The following is a 22,417-nucleotide window of genomic DNA, read 5'->3' as shown; positions in this document are numbered from 1 at the left end:
GAATATCAGCTGGCTGTAGGCCTGTGGATTTATTTCTGGATCTTCTATTCTGTTCCATTGGTGTTCGGGTCTGTTTTTGTGCCAGTACCATGCTGTCTTTGTTATTATAGCTCTGTAATACAGTTTGAAGTTCGGCATGGATAGCCCTCCCATATTGTCTTTATCCCCTAGAATTGTTTTGGCTATTCTAGGTCTTTTGTTGTTCCATATAAATTTTTGGACTGTTTTCTGTATTTCAGTGATGTACATCATTGGGATTTTAATAGGAATTGCATTGAATTTGTATATTAGTTTTGGAAGTATTACCAACTTTACTATATTAAGTCGGCCTATCCAGGAGCATGGGAGGTCTTTCCATTTCCTAGTGTCTTCTGAAATTTCTTTCTTTAACTTTTTATAGTTCTCATTAAATAGTTCTTTTACATCTTTGGTTAGGTTAATTCCTAAATATTTTATTTTTTTGTAGCCCAAGTACTTTTAAACACACCCCATCATGGTTATCCTGCATTTGGCCTTAGCTGTTGACTCACTTGGTTAGAGTTTGTCCTCAGTGGGTCATTTATCTCCTGTGCAAGGTCACAGGATACAGTCACTCTCTATATAGAATATTTGAATTGTCACCAAAGCAATTTGGAAGACAGGTGTATAAAAATAGAGATGAAGTTCTGGGTAAAAGGATACTCATGGGACATGTACATTATATGTCGTAATTCTAGCTACTTGGGAAGTAAAGATGGAGGAAAACTGTGAGACATTATCTGAAAACTGACTAAAGCCAAAAATGTTGGGGGTGTGGCTGAAGTGGCAAAGTACCTGGCTAGCAAGCACAAGGATCTGAATTTGAATCCCAGTCCACCAGAGGACGGGGGTGGGTGTAGGGAGAGAAGAGGAAAGGGGCAAACCTTGATGAACCAGCAGGAAAGATAGTTTGAAAGGCGGTACTTTTCAAAATATAAGACCATAGGGTGAAAGCATTTGCTAAAGGTCAACAAACTGGATTGCAACAACTGCACCACTGCAGCTATCATATTTTACTAGGCAAGTAATTGTATTCTTAGAGATCTAGGGGAAGTCATACTTGCTGTAAGTCTTCTGTACCTATTGTAAGTCTACAAACTCCACCACACTTCTGTGAAGTTCAAATAAGGTATTAGAGAATATTTAAACCTTCAAGGTGGCGTTTTCCAATGGCAGCCACTAGGAATGTGTGGCTATTTAAGCCCAAATCAAATAAAATGAAATAGAATGTTAAATCCAGTTCTTTCATCAGACTGACCACATCAAGTACTCATAAGTCACATGTGGCTAGTAGTCACATGTGTACAAGGAGTACAGAGTATTTGAAGTGCCACAGAAAGCTCTATTAGACAACTCTGTTTCAAAATGTTACCTAGGGAATGATATTAAGGACATCAAGATTGACCTATTATAGAGGTAACAAATTCTATCACAGTTAGGGATCTTCGGGAAAGGAACCGAACCCATTCATTCAAATTATCTGAAGTAAAATAATCAGTGTTACTTGAATAATTCAGGAAAGAAATGAATGGATCCCAAAAGTAGTACAGCTTGACTTCAAGAAGGATTTCAAAAAGAAACTTTTTCCTCTTGATTTTCTCTCCCTATTTCCACTAGGGCTCTCATCGTTTTTCCCTGGATATCAGCAGTCATTGCTCACACTACCACTTTTCCTTTCTTCCCTCTCCTCCCTTCCCTCCCTGTCCCTTTCTTTCCCTCCTTTTCTTTCCTTTCTCTCCTCTCTTCACCACTTCCTCTTCTTTCCTTCTCTCCCTTTTCCTCCCTTCTCCTTCTCCTTCTCTTGTCTATCTCTGTCTCTGCCTGTCTGTCTGTCTCTCTCTCTCTCTCTCTCTCTCTCTCTCCTCTGTCTCTCTCTTCTCTCTCTTTCACCAGCTTTCTCAACTTTACTGCACAAGATCCATACAGCTTTACTGCAAAAGGTCCATACAGGAAGAGTCCATATAGGATTGTTCGTTGAATCATCTCTAACAAAAGCTGTTTCGGATTCTCATTGTGACCCTGCTGTGTCAGCCCCTGCCCCCATCATCTCTGGGGCTACAAGAGCAGGGGTTGGTCCTATGCTACACTTACTCACCGAGGGGGAGCACTAATCATACATGGCATAAGATTGGAAAATTGGCCAACATTCATCTATAGCACTTCGTCGAGAGCTTACAATCAGCCTACAATCAGAGCCAGCAGAGATTTGACAGTGGCTATACTGAAAGCAAGTATGATGGCTTTTCTTCATTTGCATGGCTCAGACAACCCAATGCAGGTTTGCAGGACAATGGTTTAAACTCCATATGTATTTACCTGGAAGAGAATGGCACAGCCAGGACTGCAAGGTGGAAATCTAGCTTAAACCTTTGTCATTTCTTAAACACAAACTAAACATTCACCAGTTCCCTTTTCTCTTCTGCCTTTAGGAGGAACATGAGGTTCCCTTGGAGATCTTTCAGGAAGAAGATGGAAGGGGCAGTTTAAAAGACATTAAAAGCTGCAGGTCGAAAGACTGGGGCCCGAGGGCTGGCAGTGGAAAACTCTATTGAGCTGTGATCTCTCATTGAAAAGTTCCAAGTGCCTTTTTGCTTCCTGCAAAAGAAAGGAAGAAAAGGAGGAGATCATGTCCATAGCCCTGAAACAGGTGTTCAACAAGGACAAGACCTTCCGGCCCAAGAGAAAATTTGAACCTGGCACACAGAGGTTTGAGCTGCACAAGAGGGCTCAGGCATCCCTCAACTCAGGGGTGGACTTGAAGGCGGCTGTGCAGCTGCCCAGTGGGGAGGATCAGAATGACTGGGTGGCAGTGCATGTGGTGGACTTCTTCAATCGGATCAACCTCATCTATGGCACCATCTGTGAGTTCTGCACAGAGCAGACCTGCCCTGTGATGTCCGGGGGCCCTAAGTATGAGTATCGGTGGCAAGATGACCTCAAGTATAAGAAACCGACTGCACTGCCAGCCCCCCAGTACATGAATCTTCTGATGGATTGGATTGAGGTTCAGATCAATAACGAGGACATTTTCCCCACCTGTGTGGGTAAGTTTTGTTTTCAGTCATACCTATACCCTTCATCACCCCCAACCAAGCTCAAAAGGTTTGCAGAAGGTGATCCCGAATGGCTAGAATCCCTTTAAGTGCTGGATAGCACCTATGTTAATATTTCCCTAAATTCTGCCAGTTGCATACATGCAATTTCTTTCTTCATAGCTAAGAACTGCATTGAAATGGAAAAAAAAACCGTCATTTGTAAACTGCTTGTGAATACTTTAATGGACCCCAATGGGGCATGTACCTGATGCTTGGGATATAGATTTGCTTTTGTTGGATTTCTTAGGACTAAGGTCTATGTCTGTCTGTCTCTTCAGGATAACTGGGAGGGGGTTGGAAGTTATATATAAATATAAATAAATAAAATTATATATGTATATACACACTTATTTATTTGCTAATTGATGAATTAAGGTGTATTGATTGTGATGTACTTATTGGTAGCATCTCTCTTTCAGAAGTAAGAAGTTCCTATATGGGAATCTATGGATTGTTATGGGGGTTTGAATTCTAGGGTGATTAAAAAAATCCTAGCATCATTCCCCCCCATCTCTCTCTCCCTCTCTGGTTATTAATTCCAGGCTTCATGGTTAACTCTGACTCTCAAAGAGCTGCTAAACCTACTGGAACATTTGAAATGCAAATGCTTTGGTTTGCTTTATGTTGTAGGCCAGCAACCACAAAGGAAAGGACCAGACCTTTTCTACCTCTTACATTTCTTTATGCTGCCAGCCACTGGATTTCCTATGCACTGACAGGATGAATTTAGGATTCATTGTTTTATGGCCAAAGGTCAATAGAAATGAGCAATCCCTTATTTCCACTATTGAATCTCCAGTGCCTAGCACAGTGCCTGCATTCTGTATGAGTGCTCAGAATATTTGTGGAATGACTGAGGAAATACTGTGCTATAGACAAGCCTTCTTTAAAAGCTCTAGGCTGGCCAGCTAAGAGTATGTGAAACATTGTTGAAATCACCTTTAGATGAGGAGAGGGGCGTGTCTTCAGGTGACATATGGTAAGTTGAGAAGGGGCACATGGAAATAATTAAGTTTACAACAGAAAAAAAGAATATAAATTGATTGGTGCAGTATAGTACATCTTGAAATATTTAGCACACAAAATTTGTCAGAATCCTTGTGTTATCTTGGCGTGTCCTGTTTCCTCTGTTCCTTCCCTCTCCCATCCCTTGTTAACAGGAAGGAAATGTGGTGTGAGGTAGGGCTCCCAAAGGAATATAGCTGGTCTCAGAAACTCTCCTGGGCATATGTAAAGTACCTCCAAGAAAGTGGGAATTCCTTTGGTCCTTGTCTTTTTTTTTTTTTTTACTCTTTCATTAGCTGTCAAAAGCTATTTTGGTACTAGAAGGATTTTTTTTTCTTTTTCCAGAAATCTTACAAGTAACTGCCAGTGCCCTGCACAGAACATATGATAGCAATAAAGATAAATAAACATGAGCAAGAATACCTTCTCTCTGCTTTCCTCTGTGTCTGTCCTTGGATGCTTGGAACCCTGGGCTCCTGCTCTCTGGCAGCTATGGTTTTACGTAGAGTTGACTGACCAGAGATCTCAGCATTGCACTCTATGTGTTACTTAGGAGTGAGGCAATTTTGGCCTTCTGCTTGGAAAACAGGGCATTATAGGTAGCTTTAGACTTTGCTCAGAGGAAATTAGTGGATGCCTTCTGGTCTTCCAGAGAAAATGGCTTGATTTTTTTTTCCTAGACATTTCTTTAGTTATTTGACATGTTCAAGGAACAAGCTAAACTTCCTTTTCAAGTCTGCCCAATCTGTACTTTGTAGGACACTAGTATTCTGAGAGATCTTTCATGGGATTCTCCTCCCTCCATGGAAAAATAAGTTTGGAAAATGCTGAGTGAAGTTGATTTCTTTACCACAGGACTTTAATGTGCCAATGTGCATTTTATGAATTTCTAAGAAGAGAATGTTTTACTATGTGGTGTTTCCTAATTTGACCCTGGTACCTTTTCTTTTTCCCTTTTTTTTAAAAATAAAATGCCATTAGTAGCTTTTGGGAAATGTTATGCTGTGGAGAATTGTGTGTGTGTGTGTGTGTGTGTGTGTGTGTGTGTGTGTATGAAAGAGAGAGAATTACTTAGGCCTTTGTTCAAAATGAAAATCCCTTTAACAATTGAATTAGAATCTCTTAGGTGGTGTTGTAAGATGAACCATCCCAGAAACCACATTTGAAATATAGAATACTGAAGTCTTTATTATACAGTTAACAGGCTGCAGGCAGCCAGTTGTTACAAAGGCCTGCAGCACGCAAATACATGTTAACACAGCTAAGAAACATGCTAAAGAGGAAAGAAATAAGAAAAACAATACCAACAAGCCAATTCAGCTTCATTGGAAAGCTGAATTGGGACTCCATGATGACTGGAGGCAAGCAGGAGACAGGACACAGGACACGACCACAGAGATACATGTGGCATGGCATAATGGTGGCTAGGCTGGTCCTGGCCTAAATAGGTCAGCACGGGGACAGATCCACAGGAAATTCCCAGTCCCGGGCACTGGACTGATTCAGTAACCTGTCAGCCAAGTAAGTGCCTGCCCCTGCCTTCAGAGATCTGAGCACACCATTACCTGGGAGATGGGGTGTTTCCTTCCCCCAGCATGAAGACAAGATGCCAGACCTTACAATTCACCATGTAGCCAATATGGCGCCAGCCAAACCTGACCTCCTTAACTTCAGTGGGACCTAGAATCTGCACTTTAAAAGCAAACAAAACTGTACTCACACTGTTGTATAATCTCTAGTTTTTCTCTCTTTTATCCAGCTGAAATTTGGAACTCTTTGGCCAACATCTTACTAGCCCCTGGCAATTCCTATTCTACTCTACTGAATTCCATTTTTTTTTTTTTAGATCCCACATGAGATCACGTAGAACTTTTGTTCTATGCATGGCATATTTCACATAGCATAATGTGCCTCAGCTTCATGCACACTGTTGCAAATGACAGCATTTCCTTTTTTAAAAAAGGCCAAATAGTGTTTTATTATGTTTCTATGCCACATTTTCTTTATCCAGTTATCCTGTTGGTCATTTGCATGTCTTCTTTTGAGAAATGCAGTTCAAATCCTTTGCCCATTATTTAATTGAGTTTCTTTTATGACTGAGTTGTTTGAGCTCTTTATGAGCCTTTAGTTTTAATAAACACCCTCTACGCGTGCTTCTGTTTACTGTAACCACCCAGAGTGAATTTCATTTCCTCACAATCAGCTTTCTCACCATGGTTTTATCCATGTTGTCTCAATCTGTAATCACCCATTTCTATAATGAATTTTCTGTGAAAGCTTTCACCTTTCTTAAAGCTACAGAATGGCACTTGAATATTAAGCGTTACGTCCAGTCTGGATGTTTTATAAGTTTTTGGATGGATGGATAGGCTCTTCCCTGCATCTTTTTCCACAGGCTTCATGGCATCTAACTTTTTGTCAAAGTGAAATGTTAGGGGCCAGTAAAAATCACCCTCATCTACCATCCCTATAGGAAACTCTTCATCTGCTCACCTCTGTAGTCTTTTCTTAGATTTTACTGATGCCGGCTTTTGGAAGACTTATTTTTAGGAGTCGCTTTCTCTCTGCATTTTATTTTCTCCACCTCCTCCTGCTGATTCTAGCCTACTTTTCCTTCCTTTTGATCTTTGTCCTGTCACAAGTCATTATCATAGAAAGGATCAAGATGTCTGTCAGGACAAAATGAAAGAAGAATTCTAGGCAGCTAGCAGATCCTGTGAGGATGAGACATGGAAAGATCTGCTTAGCATTACAGCTTTGAATCCTGGGCATATTTCTGTGTTCCTAAACTTTACCTCCTCCTTACCACGATCTGAGGGAATAGAACCAGTGACAGATGTGAAGGCTTTACCCTCAGGTATTCAAGGATATAAACAGCTGTTGATCTCTACTATAGGAACACTGACTAAAGGAAAGCCTTTCATCTGTCGCTAGATTCAAGTTTAACTAGGAGGCTGTTCTATTCTAGAAGTCAACTTTCTCAGATGGGAAAATACCAAACATATGTGGCTCCCTTGTAAACCATAACCTTCTACACTCTCTCTGACCTGCCCAGCTTGCTTTGTTAGCAACCCAACAGATGTCCCTATGGAAGCCAAGGACCAGTCCCTCTTTGATTATACATCTGTGTGTGTGTGTGTGTGTGTGTGTGTACCAAAGCTTAAACTCAGGTAATGTCCCTTAACTTTTTTTGCTCAAAACCTATCACTCTATGACTTGAGCCACAGATCTACATCTGACTCTTTGTTGTTCCAGCTTTCTGGAACACTTCTGGCATACACCAAGGCCTGGGTTCTGTCTCTGGGACAGCATTCAGGGATGACATTCACGATAGAACCACACCTCCATTTCTGTTTCTTTGCTGGTTAATTGGAGATAAGAGTCTCCACAGATTTTCCTACCTGTGCTGGCTTTGCACTTTAATCCTCAGATCTCAACCTCCTGAGAATTGCAGGTAGCTAGAATGACAGGTGTGAGTCACTGTCGCTCTGCTTGATTCTACCTCTTTAACCACCTTTAGACAGAACAGCCAAGACAGAAAGACAGAGAAATTTAGATTAAAAAAGGAATTCGATTGTCTTTCTAATTGCAATACTTTTAATGCTCTAGCCCTAAACTTTTCTGCTTCCTTTTACATAATAGGATTTAATATTTTAGACTTCATACTCATGGTAAAGAAAATGAGGAGAAAATTTAGAACTCCTGTGACTCATGTTTTGAAAATCTTCGGAAAGGAAGAATAAGAACATACAAAACACAATCCCATGATCTCACCTATTTGTGAGGTTTAAGAATAACTGGGACTCAGGGCAGGAAAGATGGGATAAAGGAAGGAAAGAAGCAAGCTCACATCTCTGGAGCCTGCTAAATGCCAGGCACTGTGTCTGCCACTGTTATTCCTTCTTTATTCTCAAACAACTCAATGAAGTACAAATGTTACTATTTCATTTTACCAACCAGGCAGCTGTCATTCAAATAAGCTCAGAAACTTTCTCAGGGTAATACATAATTTAGGAGATAAGAGTTTTAACTTGATTGGCCAAAAAACTATACCCCTTTAAACTGTCTTTCATACCATGGTAATTACTTCACATTTTCCTTCATGTGACTGGAGGGTTGGCTATGGTTTTAGGAGGATGTTTTGGATGGAGAACATTTCATAAGTCTGACATTTTTTTCTAGATGAATATATATCCACATTTTCTGGTTTTTGCTCCTTTGGGTTCTGTATGAAGGTTTTCCTTTATTTTTGTTTCTTTGAGGGGTTTTTGCTTGTTTTCATTTGTTCATTGTGCAAGATGGGTTTGAATTCAGGGCCTTAAGTTTGCAAGGCAGGTGCTCTACCATTTGAGCCATACTTCTAGCTCCAGGTTTTTTTTCTCCTTTTGGAAAAAAAATCATCACTGAAATGCCTGAGAAAGGTGTCCAGGCTGTAATCTAGGATTGTGCAGAAGATGCCTTGTCCTTGTGAAAACTATTGGCTTCCACAGCTGCCTGTGACTGCCATCCATTCAGTGAGTGGTGCACACTTGCTTGGGAGCAGATCCTATCTTAGTTATGGAGAAAGGAAAACAGACAGAGTTACTGTCCTTGAGTAGAAGGCTATTCCCTTCCTGCAATGGTGTCCCTTTTCTCTAAATAGCCTGGTGGACTGACCAGTGTTTCTAAGGCATTTACCTTTGGGGTCTGGTGAACTGTTTGGTTTCCTAAGTCAGGAAGGTGATATGAACACCTACCAGTTAACACTTCATGGGCACTCTGTCAGCTACCCTGTCAAACAAGTAAATAAGGCAGATAGTAAGGTTTCCATTTCATAGATAGGAAAACCCAAATTCAAAAAAATATTAGCTTGCTTAGTATCACAGAAACAGAGCATAGACCATGGTTGGTCCAACGTGAGATTACCTCCCCAGGTAGTCTGACGCCAAAGCTCATTCTCAGCAGTCTCAACCTACAGGAGGTTTTAACCTAGAATCCGCAGCATCCTTGATTTACAACTTGATCAGTCATATCAATCATTAAATCATGTCTAAGAGAGGCCTTAGGAAGAGCCACCAGTTATGGGAAGAATTGGAAAATAGCCACAGTCCTGCCTCCGATGCAAATTATACAGGGTCCTTATTAGTGTTGAACTCAATTGACTATTTCTTTTCAACACTTGCCACCTGTAGATTCTGATACTTCTGAGTTTGTTTGATGGACCCTTGATAGGAAACACAGAGACATTTGAGTCCACACCCTTGCAAGTGCCCCACATAGTGAACCAATGCTACACTGACTTGATGGCTGAGTTTAGGAGGAGAGTATTCAATAACCACTTCTGCTCAACGAATCCCAAGAGAGAGCTCTGAAAAGGTACTCCAGTGTGCTCAGCACGGAGGAAAGGTACAGAGACAGGGATCGCAGAGGACCTGGAGGCTGCCTTGGAAGTTAAAGCAGATTACTTGCTGTCCTGACCTGCACTGAGTTCTCCATTACCTGTGCTATGCAATTTTAATAGGCCTGTATCTCAGATGACAGCTGTTAACCTCTCAGTGCCAGCTGGGAAAGGGAATGAGATATGTGATAGTCAGTAGAGGCCAAAGACCTTGAAGAAAAGGCCTTCATTGAATGGGTACAGGGGTATCTGCTGTTTTTACCCCATTAGTAGCTGCCTGGTTGTAACCAAGACATCAACAAAGACTGTATTGTGAGGTCCGGTGGTACTTGTAGAGTCAGGCTGGTTCAACCTCAAGTCTAAAAAGACATACCAGCAAGGCCTTGACCCTAGAAAACTCTTTCTGCTTGCTAGCAGTGTTCCATTTCCTCCTTAAATCGTGTATAGATTACATATTAGTGTCATTTCGATAGAAGGCCAAATTATTAGCCTGCCTTAGACCTCTACCTGTGGAAGGTTTTTTTTGTTGTTTTGTTTTGTTTTTTTCCAAAAATACCTTTGTAGATCTAGCAATGTGTTACCTCGAAATAGGCAGGGTCTTTCTGGTGTTTTAGCCTTATGCTAAAATCTCATGCTAATTTTGAATTCTGATCGATAGTTCTATCTTCATTTTCCTTCACATAGAATGGACTTTCTGGAAAGATGAGCCAATATGCAGTAGGGTAGTTGAAGCAATGCATTAGTCTCTGTAAGACTTGAGCTTGAATCCTATGATCAGCTTTTAGTGGCAAATGTCAGTCTCTCTGTGTCTGTTTTCTTGTCTGCAAAATGCATGTGCCTACTCTTTGGGATTGTTGAGAGTATTAAATAACATTCTGTGTGTACAACACCTGGCATCATGTTGGGACTTAGAACTAATACGCTTGAAATGCTAGTTCCTTCAATACCACACAGTCTCAGTGTGATAACGATAGACTCCTTGGTGAATTGAAAATGAGAAACAGAAGGACCTAGGATAAAAATCTGCAATTATATCAAACATTTGTCCATGCAGTTGGAACCAGGGGAAGAAAGGTTAAACATTTGTGGTCTGAAATGGCTGTGCTTAGCTTTGACAGTTAGCCATCCTGGGACTTCAGATGATATTCTATGGGTACAACATGTGAGGCCTACTGTGGCTACTACTCAAGACTGCACCCAGCCTACAAATGACTGCACAAAATAGAAATCTGGTGTACATTGATGGATGAATGCCACATATTCATATTAAAGAACCCATGCTGTTTCCTACCATTGAGTTGCTTTTTTTTTTTTTTTAAATCACTGGGCTCGGTATTTTCATTTCTCAAAGAGAGTTTAATATGTAAGAAAGCTTGGCAAGAATCCTTCTATTATGTACATACTCCTTTTAGTGATGTGACTAATTGGTCCTTAGTTCATACTTCTGGGAATTATAAAGTTTGTCCTCCTAAGGAGCCAAACTAGATTTTTTAGTTCATGAGGTAAAAGATGTTGCTGCTTCTCACCATCCATTCCCGTGAGCAGCAGTGGAGAGCAGTGATGATCTATGGGAGAAGCTCCAGCCCATACTTAGTGGTTTAATTTATTGCTCATTTTCTGTGTCATGTCCTCCAGCAATCTACTGTCAACAGCCATTTCTGCCTGGCTTCTATATCCAGCTAAAATGATGGAACCCTGATGCCTCGTGATAGCACCACATGAGATAGTATAAAGGGATTTCTGCATCCACGGGTCACTAAGAATTGCTTGTGTATGACTTCCTTCATTACCACTTTGATTGCCTGGGTCAGGCAAGGAATCCTACCACAGCTGCAGGAGCAGAGAGGAGATTATTGTTGACGGTTGTGGTATGAAATAGCCACCTGTTAGTGGCTGGCCTTCAGGTATGCCTTTCATATTTGGCTATCCAAAAGCAGAGAAGAAAAAGCCCACTGCTGAGGACATCTATATTTCCATATTTCTAAAGAGAAATGTGATCAAATAGGACAACAAAAGGCAGTAGGTCCCTATGAAATTGTACCTATCACAGCACATAGGGTAACTATTCACTTTATTTCTGTTTTCCAGAAACCGTGTGACAGTTAAGAAGGCCTTGTCTTCAGTTCTAGTTCAAATCATCTTCCCTTATGTGCTCTGAAATCTTGGCAAGCCCCAAACATCTCTGAGTCTGTCCATCTGAATAGTGTGGTAGTAGTAGTAGTATTAATGATAATAATAATGATGTTAATAATAATAATACTATGCTCTTTGCAAAATTGAGAGAATTAAGTGACATAATACATATATAGCCCTCAGCGTGGTCCTGTAAGAGGAGAAAGTGCTGAATAAATGTTACTTTAATTCCCTCCTCATAGTGTTACAGAAACAGAACACCTCTGAGTTATACTCTAAATGAGAATTTTGCCTAAAATATTTTCTGTTCATTTGTTTTCCAGAAAACTTATGGTTAGGTTATAATGTTACAGTTACTTCAGGAAAATCAAATTTGGGACATTCATTAGGATGTCAGTTAATCAATAGTTGAATGGCAGCTAAAAGTAGCAGAATCTATTTTTTAACGAAAGACAGCAATCTTGAAGTTTAAAATACAGTGATAATTATATTAACTAACATATATTGTATACTCTGTATAAACCAGTTTAGTAACTTTTATTATATCTTTTATTATATCTTTCTCTAATCTTCAGAGAAGCCTGGTTTATTATTATTATTAAGAAGAAGAAGTGTTGTAAGGTAAATCATCCCAGAAGCCACATTTTAAAATATAGAACATTGGAGTCTTTATTACACAGTTAACAGGCTGCAGGCCACCAGTTGTTACAAAGGCCTGCAGCATGCAATTACATTTCACACAGTAGGAAACATGCTAAAGAGGAAAGAAAGAACAAAAACAATACCAAAAGGCCGATTCAGCTCCAATGGAGAGCTGAATTGGGATGCCGTGATGACCAGAGATGAGCCAGGAGACAGGACACAGGACACGATCATAGAGACACACATGGCATGGTGTCCCCTGGCGAGGCTGGTCTGGGCCTAAATAGGTTGGCGAAGGGGCAGATCCTCAGGAAATTCCCAGTCCCAAGCGCTAGACTGACAGATTCAGTAACCTATCAGCCAAGTGCTGCCCCTGCCTCCAGGGGTCCGGGCTTGCCCATTTCCTGGGAGGCAGGTGATTGAGGAGGTGGTGGTGTTTTCCTTCTCTCAGCATGAAGACAAGATGCCAGACCTATAATCCACCCAATATGGCGCCAGCCAGACCTGACGTCCTTACTTCAGAAGAAGATTCTTCTCCCGAAGACACCTTCAGAAGTAATGGTTGATTTAGACTTAGAATACAGACTTGTTAACTACAGAGCTACAAACTTTCAGTTAAGATATTCAGTGAAAATTTAATAACCCCTTTCTTTACAAACACAAAATCCAAAACTAATAGGATGAAAGTAGTATCAATAATTTCCTGCTTTCTGGAAAGGGTCAAGATTTAGTAAGGATAAAGCATTTCTTCAAATTGAAAATTTTTCCTGTGTGTCCCTATTTAAAGTGGAAATGTACTTATGAAAATACCTTCATGGTTATCTTGAAAGGATTTGCCTCTTGCCCTTCTAGTACACAAGTTCCATTTACAAATGACATCTGAAGGGATAGAAGAAAGAAGCAGTAGAGAGTAAAAAACATCCACCGAGGTCAGGCCTTGCTGCTTTCTAATTTTGTCATCTAGCTCATTTCTTCTCAGTGTGACCCTTGGGCCAGCAGTGTCAGCTCTACCTGGGAACTTTTAGCAGTACAATTTTTAGATGCTCTTTAGATTTTTCTGAATCAGAAACTAATGGAGGTGGCTCAGAAATCCGTGTCTTTAATTCTAAGTCAAGATAGAGTTTGAGACCTACTTTTGTGGAACAAGTTAACTCTTCCTAAACCTACTTTTCATATATGTATATATATTTATGCACACACACATATATATTATACACATATTTATATATATATATATATATAAATGATACCCTAAAAATTAACAAATGACAATTGAGAATGCTGCCTAGGGAGCAGGATAAAAATGACATATGAGGAGATCACAAAGGCAGCAAGGCCTTGGTGATTATGCAGGAAAGTGTGTTGGATTCCCATGAAGACATCTGAACCTTATTCTATAAGTGACAAGAAGCGTCTGGAGGTAAATGGGTTCTGTGGTTAAGACCTGAATGCGGAGTAGGATTGATCTGGCCACAGACTGGGAATGGACAAGGAGAGATGCAGAGACCAGTAAGGGAGGAAAATACCTTATGTAGTTTTTAATAGGAATTCCCATGAGAAAAAGAGTAGAGCAGCCAAAGCAAATCACACCAAAGTTTATTACATTTATTATTACATAATGCACGCCATAGTTGGGAAAAACCTAGAGAAATAAATAAATCTCCCTAGTAAGTCTGAAAAAGAGTTTAAACTTCAAGTTTAAATGCTATCATTTGTGGAAACAAAGACCAAAGGGATGTGGGAAGCCTTGACTGAGAGGACATGGCAGGATAATTGGCCATGAAGATTTCATCCCTGCCTTGTCTGTTTGATCATCTTCCCATTCCTCTGGCAGAGAAAGAGGGTGCTCTTGATAGGTGGACATTTCTCTCATAAAAGGTAACTTAGAGTTCCTCCTGTGCCTGAGGTTTAATCGAATAACCAGCCTGAAATAAGCAGTATGCTAAAGAAGTATAGCTAAAGGAGGGTTATATTTTGGTCTCTTTTGTGTTGGTGGTAAGTCCTTAGCCTCAATACTGGCTTGAAATCCACTGCAGTTGTCCAGATAGGAGGCTAAGCTTAAATGGAAAGAGAATCAAGCAGGTCAGAGAGATTAAGAAGGACTTGTTTGTGATACAAGGGGTGATAGGTAAGCTAGGCACCGGAGTGCGGGACAACTCCTAAGTTCTCAGCTTGAGCAAGTGAGTGGAGCCATTTACCTGAGGCTGAGAATCCTGAAGGTGGGGAATTTGGATAAATGGAGCTTGGGGGACCTCTGAGACACTCAAGTAGAAAGAAATACTAGGCTGTGGACAAATGGATTTGAGGCTCAGATAAGAGGTCTTGGATGTTTTATGTAAATGGAAAGTTGAGCTCACCGAGGGAATTCAAAAGAGGAGAAAAGGCTTAGAGCTCTGTGGGACCACACCTGTCATACTGGAGTATGAAAGGGGGAATCATTGATAAGAAAATCTGAGGAGTCAAAAAGCAAGGAGGAAACAGGGAAACCACTGTGCGCATTGGGAAGCGCATAGTGCAGTGACCAATGTTACCAGGTTAAGACATAAGACAAGGACAAAACAGAAAGGCACACCATAGGTCAACCTACCAAAGAAAGGCACATGATAGCTCAACCTACCAAAGGAACAAACGACAATCTGGGGTGGGGGACAAAAAAACAAACCTAAAAGGCAGCATTTGCTCTCCCAAAGGTGTTCTGGTAAGTGCCTAACAGAGTCCAAACATTTTCTCTCATTCTTAGTATCAACCTGTTTCAGGAAGGTGCAAGAGGCACACAGCATCTTTGTATCCTGTCTTCAGAGACTGTGCATTAATACCTTGAGCCTTGACTTTTCAGTTCTATTGACATTTCAGTTCTATTGTATTTTTCACCATCCAACAAGTTGCTCACATTAACTGCTAGTGCTTCAAGTGTTTTTTCTCTTTTCTTCAATCCAAGGAGCCCTGGGTTAACCAAGAACTTCTTGACTCAGAAAGATTGCTTGACCTCAGCAGGCTGTGTAAAGGCCAGCCCTGGCTAGCTGAGCAGGTTTGCCACTGTAGCCTGTGACTCTAAAATGGTAAATTAAGAATCTCATGAACCTCCAACATGCACGGAAATGCTTCATTTTCATCTATAAATCACAGGAATTCTTGACAAATCACAGTGTGACCTCCTTCAGTTGTTCCACTTCCAGGAATTTGTTTCAGGCTTGATTAACTGGAAGGGTGGAAGTATTTTGTATCCTTAGCTTTATGACGAATAGAATGGAAGCTGGGCACTAGTGGCTTACGCCTGTAATCTTTGCTACTTTAGAAGCTGAAATCTGAGGGTTGTAGTTCAAAGCCAGCCTGGGTAGGAAGTCTGTGAGACTCTTGTTTCCAGTTAACCACCAGAAAACTGGAAGTGGCTCTGTAGACTAACCTTGAGAGCAGAAGTTCAGGACAGCACCCAGGGCCCTGAGTTCAAGCCCCACCCTGACGGGGGCAGGGGAGGGGGAGGAAGGGGTGGTAGAGAGAAAGAATGGAGATAAAGAGCAATACCACTCCTTTTGAGGTAAAAGGCATTAGTTTGGGTTATCTCAGAGACCTTTTGTCTCTCTAATTTCTGTGAAGAGATTTCTTTCCCTTGTCCACTAATGTGGCTTAAGCCACTTTAGTGGTTTAATTCATGGCTTCCTTCCAGTTGGAAACTATCTTGTTGCTTTAGGTGAGGTAATGGCTATTCCATAGAACAGACAGAAGTAGCAAATGGATTTGGAGGGAAAGACTGAAAACTTTGGGGCGGTCCAATGAAAATTAGAAAGTATGATTACATATAAAAAATTCTCTCATAAACTAACATGGTGAATTAAAACCCCTCTGTACAACTACTTAAAAATACTAAAAAACATTAGTGAAATTAAATACAAACAAGGGAGCTGGGGCACAGTTCAAGGGGTAGAGTGTAGGCCTGTCGTGTGTGAGGCTGTAGGTTTAATCCCCAGTTCCATAAAAGGAAACCAAACAAAAATTCTGTTATCTTTTTTAATATCTAAAAGGAAATGTTGATTTTCTTCTTAAAGGAAAGGCAATCTTAAGAGAAAAAGTGATTGCATTATGGACCAGGATGGTGAATGACAGAATCTGTTTTGACTATAAGACATGGTTTAGGGATACGTAACCTTAGCTGAGATGCAGTTCAATTCAAGAGGCTTATTGATGGCTACATGTTAAAAGCACAGGGAAGGTTTGCTGAGCATGGAAAAAATAGCAAAGAATGTTTTCCCTGTTTTTGAGCTTTCTAACTTAGAGTGGAAAAAAGGCGAATAAAAACAGTAATACCAATATGATAATACTTAATAAAACTTCAAAATTTTTATTTCAGTGTATCATGATAATATGCCTATTATGACTTTATTACTGCCTTTACTACACAAGGAAGACATTCTGGTCAGTAAAAAAAGTAAAAGGAAAGATTGTCAGATGTGGTAGAACACACTTTTGGAACCAGCTGTTCCAGAGGCAGTGATAGGAGAATGAAGGTCTGAAGAGTGGCCCAAGTGAAAGCGTGAGATGCTATCTGAAAAGCAAAAAGGACTGCTTGGCAATCCCAGAACCCTGAGATCAAGCTCTACTACTGCCAAAAAGACAGGGATGGCTTACGAGTGTGGCTCAAGTGATAGAGTACTTGCCTATCAAACATAAGGCCCAGTACAAGTGGAGAGGGGGGAGGAAGGAAGGTAAAAAAATAATAATACAGAATTATGAAAGAAGAGTGCTCTTAGCTGTTTGGCTGATCAAAGTAGGTTTTAAGGAAATGACTGGAAGTGAAATCTTGGATCACCTAAGCTTTCCTTTGGCCATGTTAATAGTAGGTTGCTTTCTTCCCTGTAATTATTTTTTGTCATAGTATGGCAGTCCCTGCCTTACTTTTCTGTAAGTAGTAGTTGATTGATGTCTTTTACTTTGCTGAGGTACACTGAGTAATGGATGTTGAACTTTCACTTTTCTTCCAAGCTAATCTTCATTTCCCATCCCCCCCCCCACCTTAAAAGTGCATTTGGGTTGGCAGGTGCCAATGTCTCATATCTGTAATCTTAGCTACTCAGGAGGCTGAGATTTGAGGATACATATTTGAAGCTAGCCAAGGTAGACAACGCAGTGAGATTCTCATCTCCAAATAAGCAGTAAAGAGCCAGAAGTGAGGCATGCTCAAGTGGTGGTGTGCCAATCTTGAGCAGAGAAGCTAACTGAGAGCTCAAGACCCTGAGTTCCAGCCCCAGGACCAACACACACACATATACATTCTCTCTCTCTCTCTCTCTCTCTCTCTCTCTCTCTCTCTCTCTCTCTCTCTCACACACACACACACACACACACAAGTGTATTTGTCATGAACTTCACCTTACACCGTGATACTCACGAAGTCAGTTCCGACTGTTACATCAGTCTGATGTTTTAGAGAGTTTGGGAGAATTTTTAGCATGCCGTGAATTTCTTGGTCCATGGGGTTGTGTTTGTCCCTCATGTTGATCTGTTGTATACAGTTTTTAATGGGAAAAGCATGACTTTCACTGACCTTTTCTGCACAAATACATTTAGTTAAGTTTGTCTGGTGTCATTTGGAAAGGAATGTTCTTTCTCTTCTTCCTCTGGGGCTGCCTCCAGAGTTTTGTATTTCAGAATCACTACCTTCCCAGCTTCACACCTCCTCAATCACCAGATCCCACAATTTTAAAAGCAGACTAGAGAGGAGAACTAGAAAGAACCTGGAAGGGATGGGGAAACAACAGGGAAACCTGTTGTGAAGCCATGTGTATTGTAGTAAAGTGTTCAAGAAAGATGTATTGGTGGGTGCTGCTATTCTCTTTGTGATAGCTTCTGTAGCCACTTGAGGTCAAGGTACCCTTTCCCAAAGGAGGCCTTGTCTTTCTAGAAGGTGCCTAAGACTGTCCTCTTGATAGAGTTAGACTCTCACTCACTTTTCCTCTTGTGAAAACTGAGGATTTGTCTGTCTCCTTCCCTGTGTCCATTTTCTTTCCTGGTTCTCTGTTCAAATACAGCAGTTAAGCCATAGCTTAACTTTGGAAGGAAGTCCAAAGTGTGATCTCACAATTAACTAAAACTGCCTGGTAAATCTGAAGTTATATAAGGGGAAAAAAAACACCCAACATTGTTTAACTTTTGATTTTTTGGATACAATATGTGAAGTTTTTTTGTGTCTTTTTAAATTGTAGGGTAATTTAGCACCTCCTCCTTGGTGAATACAGACTTTTCAAGGGTGGAAAACCACTTAAAATTTTTTCAGAAAAGATAGATTTTTTTTTCCGTCCACAGAAGGCAGTCTTTCTAGCCATGCACAAAATCCTAGTCACAAGTCACAAGTGGAGGAACCTGTTTATGAATGGCTAAATTACCAGTGGCCAAATTCTTGGGGTTTAAGAGTCTCAGGTGAAATCTAATCCTTGACTAAGAAATTCCTTTGTACCTGCAGGCAGGATGACAATTTAAAAATCTGTGCAACAGAAACCCATGTGATTAATGGTCTGAGGAGAAAGTTCAGAAGATTAACTTTATGGTGGGCAGTGGGAAAGAGGAATTGTGCCTACTGTTCACAAAAAAGACCTAACAACAGCCACAACAAATCCCCAATGAGCAAGATAAGTGGCCCAATGAGTGTTTGTGTTTCTACCTGGACATAAGTTACCTTTCCCTTAGTATCAACTCTTCTGTAGCTTTTAATTAATGTCTTGATGCAGACATACAGTTTTAGTAGTTTTGAAGACTTTTTTGTTTTTGCATGTTAGCACTAGGGCTTTAACTCAGGGCCTCATGCTTTTATTTGCCTTTTTCACTCAAAGTTGGCTTCTGAACCATAGCTCCACGTCTAGCCTTTTGCTCGTTAACGGGAGATGAGTCTCATGGACTTTCCTACCCCAACTGGCTTCTAACTTCAATCTTCAGATCTCAGCCTCCTAAATAGCTAGGATGATAGGCCAGCCCCAAATAAAAGCAAAACAAAACAAGACATTGAACCTCAAATAATTAAGTAAAACCACCTAGCCTTACTGCCATATTGGCCTATATTTTCACAAAAGAAAATTGTGGTTTCTTTGTATTTAAAGAGAAAAAAAAGGGGCTGGGAAGGTGGCTCAGTGGTAGAGCGCTTGCCTTGCATGCTTGAGGCCCTGGGTTTGATTCCTTACTACCACATAAGCAAAAAGAAAAAAGCCGGAAGTGGCGCTGTGGCTCAAGTGGTAGAGCACTAGCCTTGAGCTGAGGAGCTGAGGGACAGTGTCCAGGCCCAGAGTTCAGGCCCCACGACCGGACCCCCCCCAAAAAAAAAGAGAGAAAAAAAAGATTTGATTAGTATTGACTTCAGTGGGTGGGAATTTGACTCCCACCTACCCACTCTATTCCTTCCTTGTAGCCTCTCTTTAGTGGAGGGACACAGTTTTAGAACCATAGCTCCATAGCATTTGACACTATGGCTTCCTGGGGGAGAGGGGGTGCTACCTGAGTCTGGCAAAAGACATAAATACATCATTCCCTTCACCTACTTAAGGAAGCACCTGCCTTTTCCTTAAATCCAGAGAGGTTGATCAGGGGGTGAAATTGAAATAGTAGCTCTGGAAGCTCTGATTAGGCATTTGGCACCCTCCTGGCCACTGGAACCAGGGGCTCCAGAGAGCATTTTTGGTTTTGCACCTAAGCACAGTTTCAGTGGTATCTTCAAAAGTCAATATTAGGAAAACAAGTTCATGACCTTGTAGCTAACCTTGAAACTAGATTATTTTCTACTAGCATCATTCAATGAGCTTTGGCTTCATTCCGCTTTCCATCCATGCAAGATCCACAGTGAATGGACTCTTTTCTCCAGGTTCCTAACTATCCAGCCTCTCTCAGCAAAGAAGCACATTGTAGTTTACAAGAATATTTTCTTTGTTGAATGGTGTTAGGAGGGTCTATGTTTTTATCTGTTTTTCATTCTTAATCGCTCTGAGTGTGATTAGGATATTTTTAGGAGAGTTTTGTTGTTCTTCTTATCAGTCCTATGACCTCAATAGTCAGATTTCAGCTCATATCTCCTGTGAGATGCTGTTGTTCATTCTTGGTCTCCCTCGTGGAAGTATTTCCAAAGATCACACTTTCGATGTGGGGATTTCTCTGTGGGATTCTGCAGTGGCTGGCTCTCTAATTGAACTTCCCAAGCTATATTCCCAGTCCTTTGGTTTTTTAGTTTGCTCCCCTCCCCCACGCCTCCCACAAGTGTCTCTTGCTATCTTTGCCCAGGCTGGTCTGGAACTGAGATACTCCTAGCTCCACTAGCCCAGTATCTGGGACCCTAAGCATGCACCACCTCTGCTTGTTTTTGAGATAGAATCTCACTTATTTTCCTCCTGCTGAGATTGGCTTCAAACCTCCTGTCTCTTCCTTGGATTTTTGGTTTTTGGTTTTGGTTTTGGTTCTCTCTCTCTCTCTCCCTCCCTCTGTTATTTTTGAGAGAGAGAGAGCTAGCCTTATACTCACTATAAAGCCCAGACTGGTCTCAAATTCTCATCTTTCTGAGTCAAACTACTGATTGCTGGGATTACAGGTACCTTCCACCAAGCCTAGCTTGCCCTGAGTTTTTACTTAGGGCCTTTCCCTGTATGCTATGATATCCATAGTACAGACCAAAAGTTATTGTCTCTTTAAGGCTATGGATACCACATACAGGTTTAGCTATCTGGAAAATTACTGAAGGTGTGTATGAATTGGGAACAAGAGCTTAATTGTGAACAGAACATCATGTTTATTTTCCTTATTTTCACTTACACCAGAGTACTCTGCCCATTCTTCTAGGTGGTAGGAGACCCAGCCTCAGACGTTGCTTAGACTTTACCATTTGTTAGAGTTTGGCAAAGCTCCCAGGACTTGAGGGAGTGCCAGACTAAAAAGCAGCCCACCCAGTTTTTTATCTATGCTGATTGCCATTGTCCCCACCCACGTGGTCCCCTAAGAATACTACATTTCAGTTAATCAGGGGGCAGGGTGACACTTGGCAGAGCTGGGAGTCCCGGCGCCTGCCATCCAGAATTTTAGATGTGCCCTGCAGCCACCAGCTCTGATGAGTTGTCTTCCCTGGCAATAAGTCATAGCAAGAAATTATCTGGAAATACTTCCTTCTGTTCAGACTTTAGGCTTCAGTGAATGGAAACTCACATTTTTACTGTGTTTACCTTATGCCTCTTTCATTCCACATTTATCCAAACAGACTAAACCATGTTTTCTTGTTCATCCTTTGGGTCTCAGCTGCAGTATCACTGGCCACGTTAGCAATGCCTACGGGATCACCCTCTGTCCTCTACCTGTCCATCATTTTCTTCCTACCTTCTTCTACACACATGATTTTTACATTGGGATCTTCTGAAAAACTTTTAAAAGCATGGAATCTCAAGCTCCACCTCATCTTGGATTACTGGAAAGGAATCTTCATTTTAACACGATGATGCATATTACACCAATGTGGGAGAAGCCTGACCTACTAAATTATGAGCTCCTTGATGACAAGGACATTGTGTTCTTCACCACTGTGTCCCTTTTGGAAATGCCTGGTTCATGGGAGCCACTTGGTCAACAGCCACTGAAGGAATGCACGGATAGCCTATAATGATGATCACAGACCAAATATCGAGATAGCAGCGGCTGTTATCTAAGCATAAAATTTGACCTACAAGATGATACCTTGGACAAACCTAGGGGTAGAAATATCTGGGCACCACTTGATAGCTAGAAATTTTGGACTCATCTCAGGTCAAGGCAATAGATATAAGGACCAACGTAATATGCAACAAGCCAGGTGTGCTTAGCCAACAAGCCTGCTGGAGAACCTGACCTGGGGTTCAGGGAACAAAAAACTGAATCAAAGAAGCAAAAGAGTGGCTAGGGCAACCTTTGTGAATTTCCTGGGAGCATGGTGGGGAAAAAAAGGTAGACTGCAGTTCTTAAGACATTATTTTCCACCCAATATTGAAACACCAATTCTAACTAGATCAAAGACAAGGCAAAGAAATAGGAACAGATTCTTTCTGGTGCTGCACATTCTGTTTATTCATTTGAGCTTAGGGGTGAGGGGCAGGAGGTTCATAACAATGGATTAAATCCATCACTCAAGTTTGTTAAAAAACTTGAGATTTTAGTAGTA

At 41.0% G+C, this 22,417-nt stretch overlaps 1 protein-coding gene across 3 annotated transcripts in view; it reads left to right on the top strand.

Moving 5' to 3' along the window:
- Nucleotides 1-22,417, top strand: part of Mob3b (MOB kinase activator 3B) — a 180,904-nt gene that overhangs the window by 68,943 nt on the left and 89,544 nt on the right. For all 3 annotated transcript variants that reach the window (XM_013020822.1, XM_013020823.1, XM_013020824.1), the window contains one exon: nucleotides 2,448-3,062. In XM_013020822.1, the coding sequence (XP_012876276.1) occupies nucleotides 2,645-3,062 (418 nt within the window). In that variant the 5' untranslated portion in view covers nucleotides 2,448-2,644. The remainder of the gene's footprint in view (nucleotides 1-2,447; nucleotides 3,063-22,417) is intronic.

Source organism: Dipodomys ordii, unplaced genomic scaffold (genome assembly GCF_000151885.1).
Source record: "Dipodomys ordii isolate 6190 unplaced genomic scaffold, Dord_2.0 Scaffold53, whole genome shotgun sequence".
NCBI lineage: Eukaryota > Metazoa > Chordata > Mammalia > Rodentia > Heteromyidae > Dipodomys > Dipodomys ordii.
This window is presented reverse-complemented; position numbering and strand designations above follow the sequence as displayed.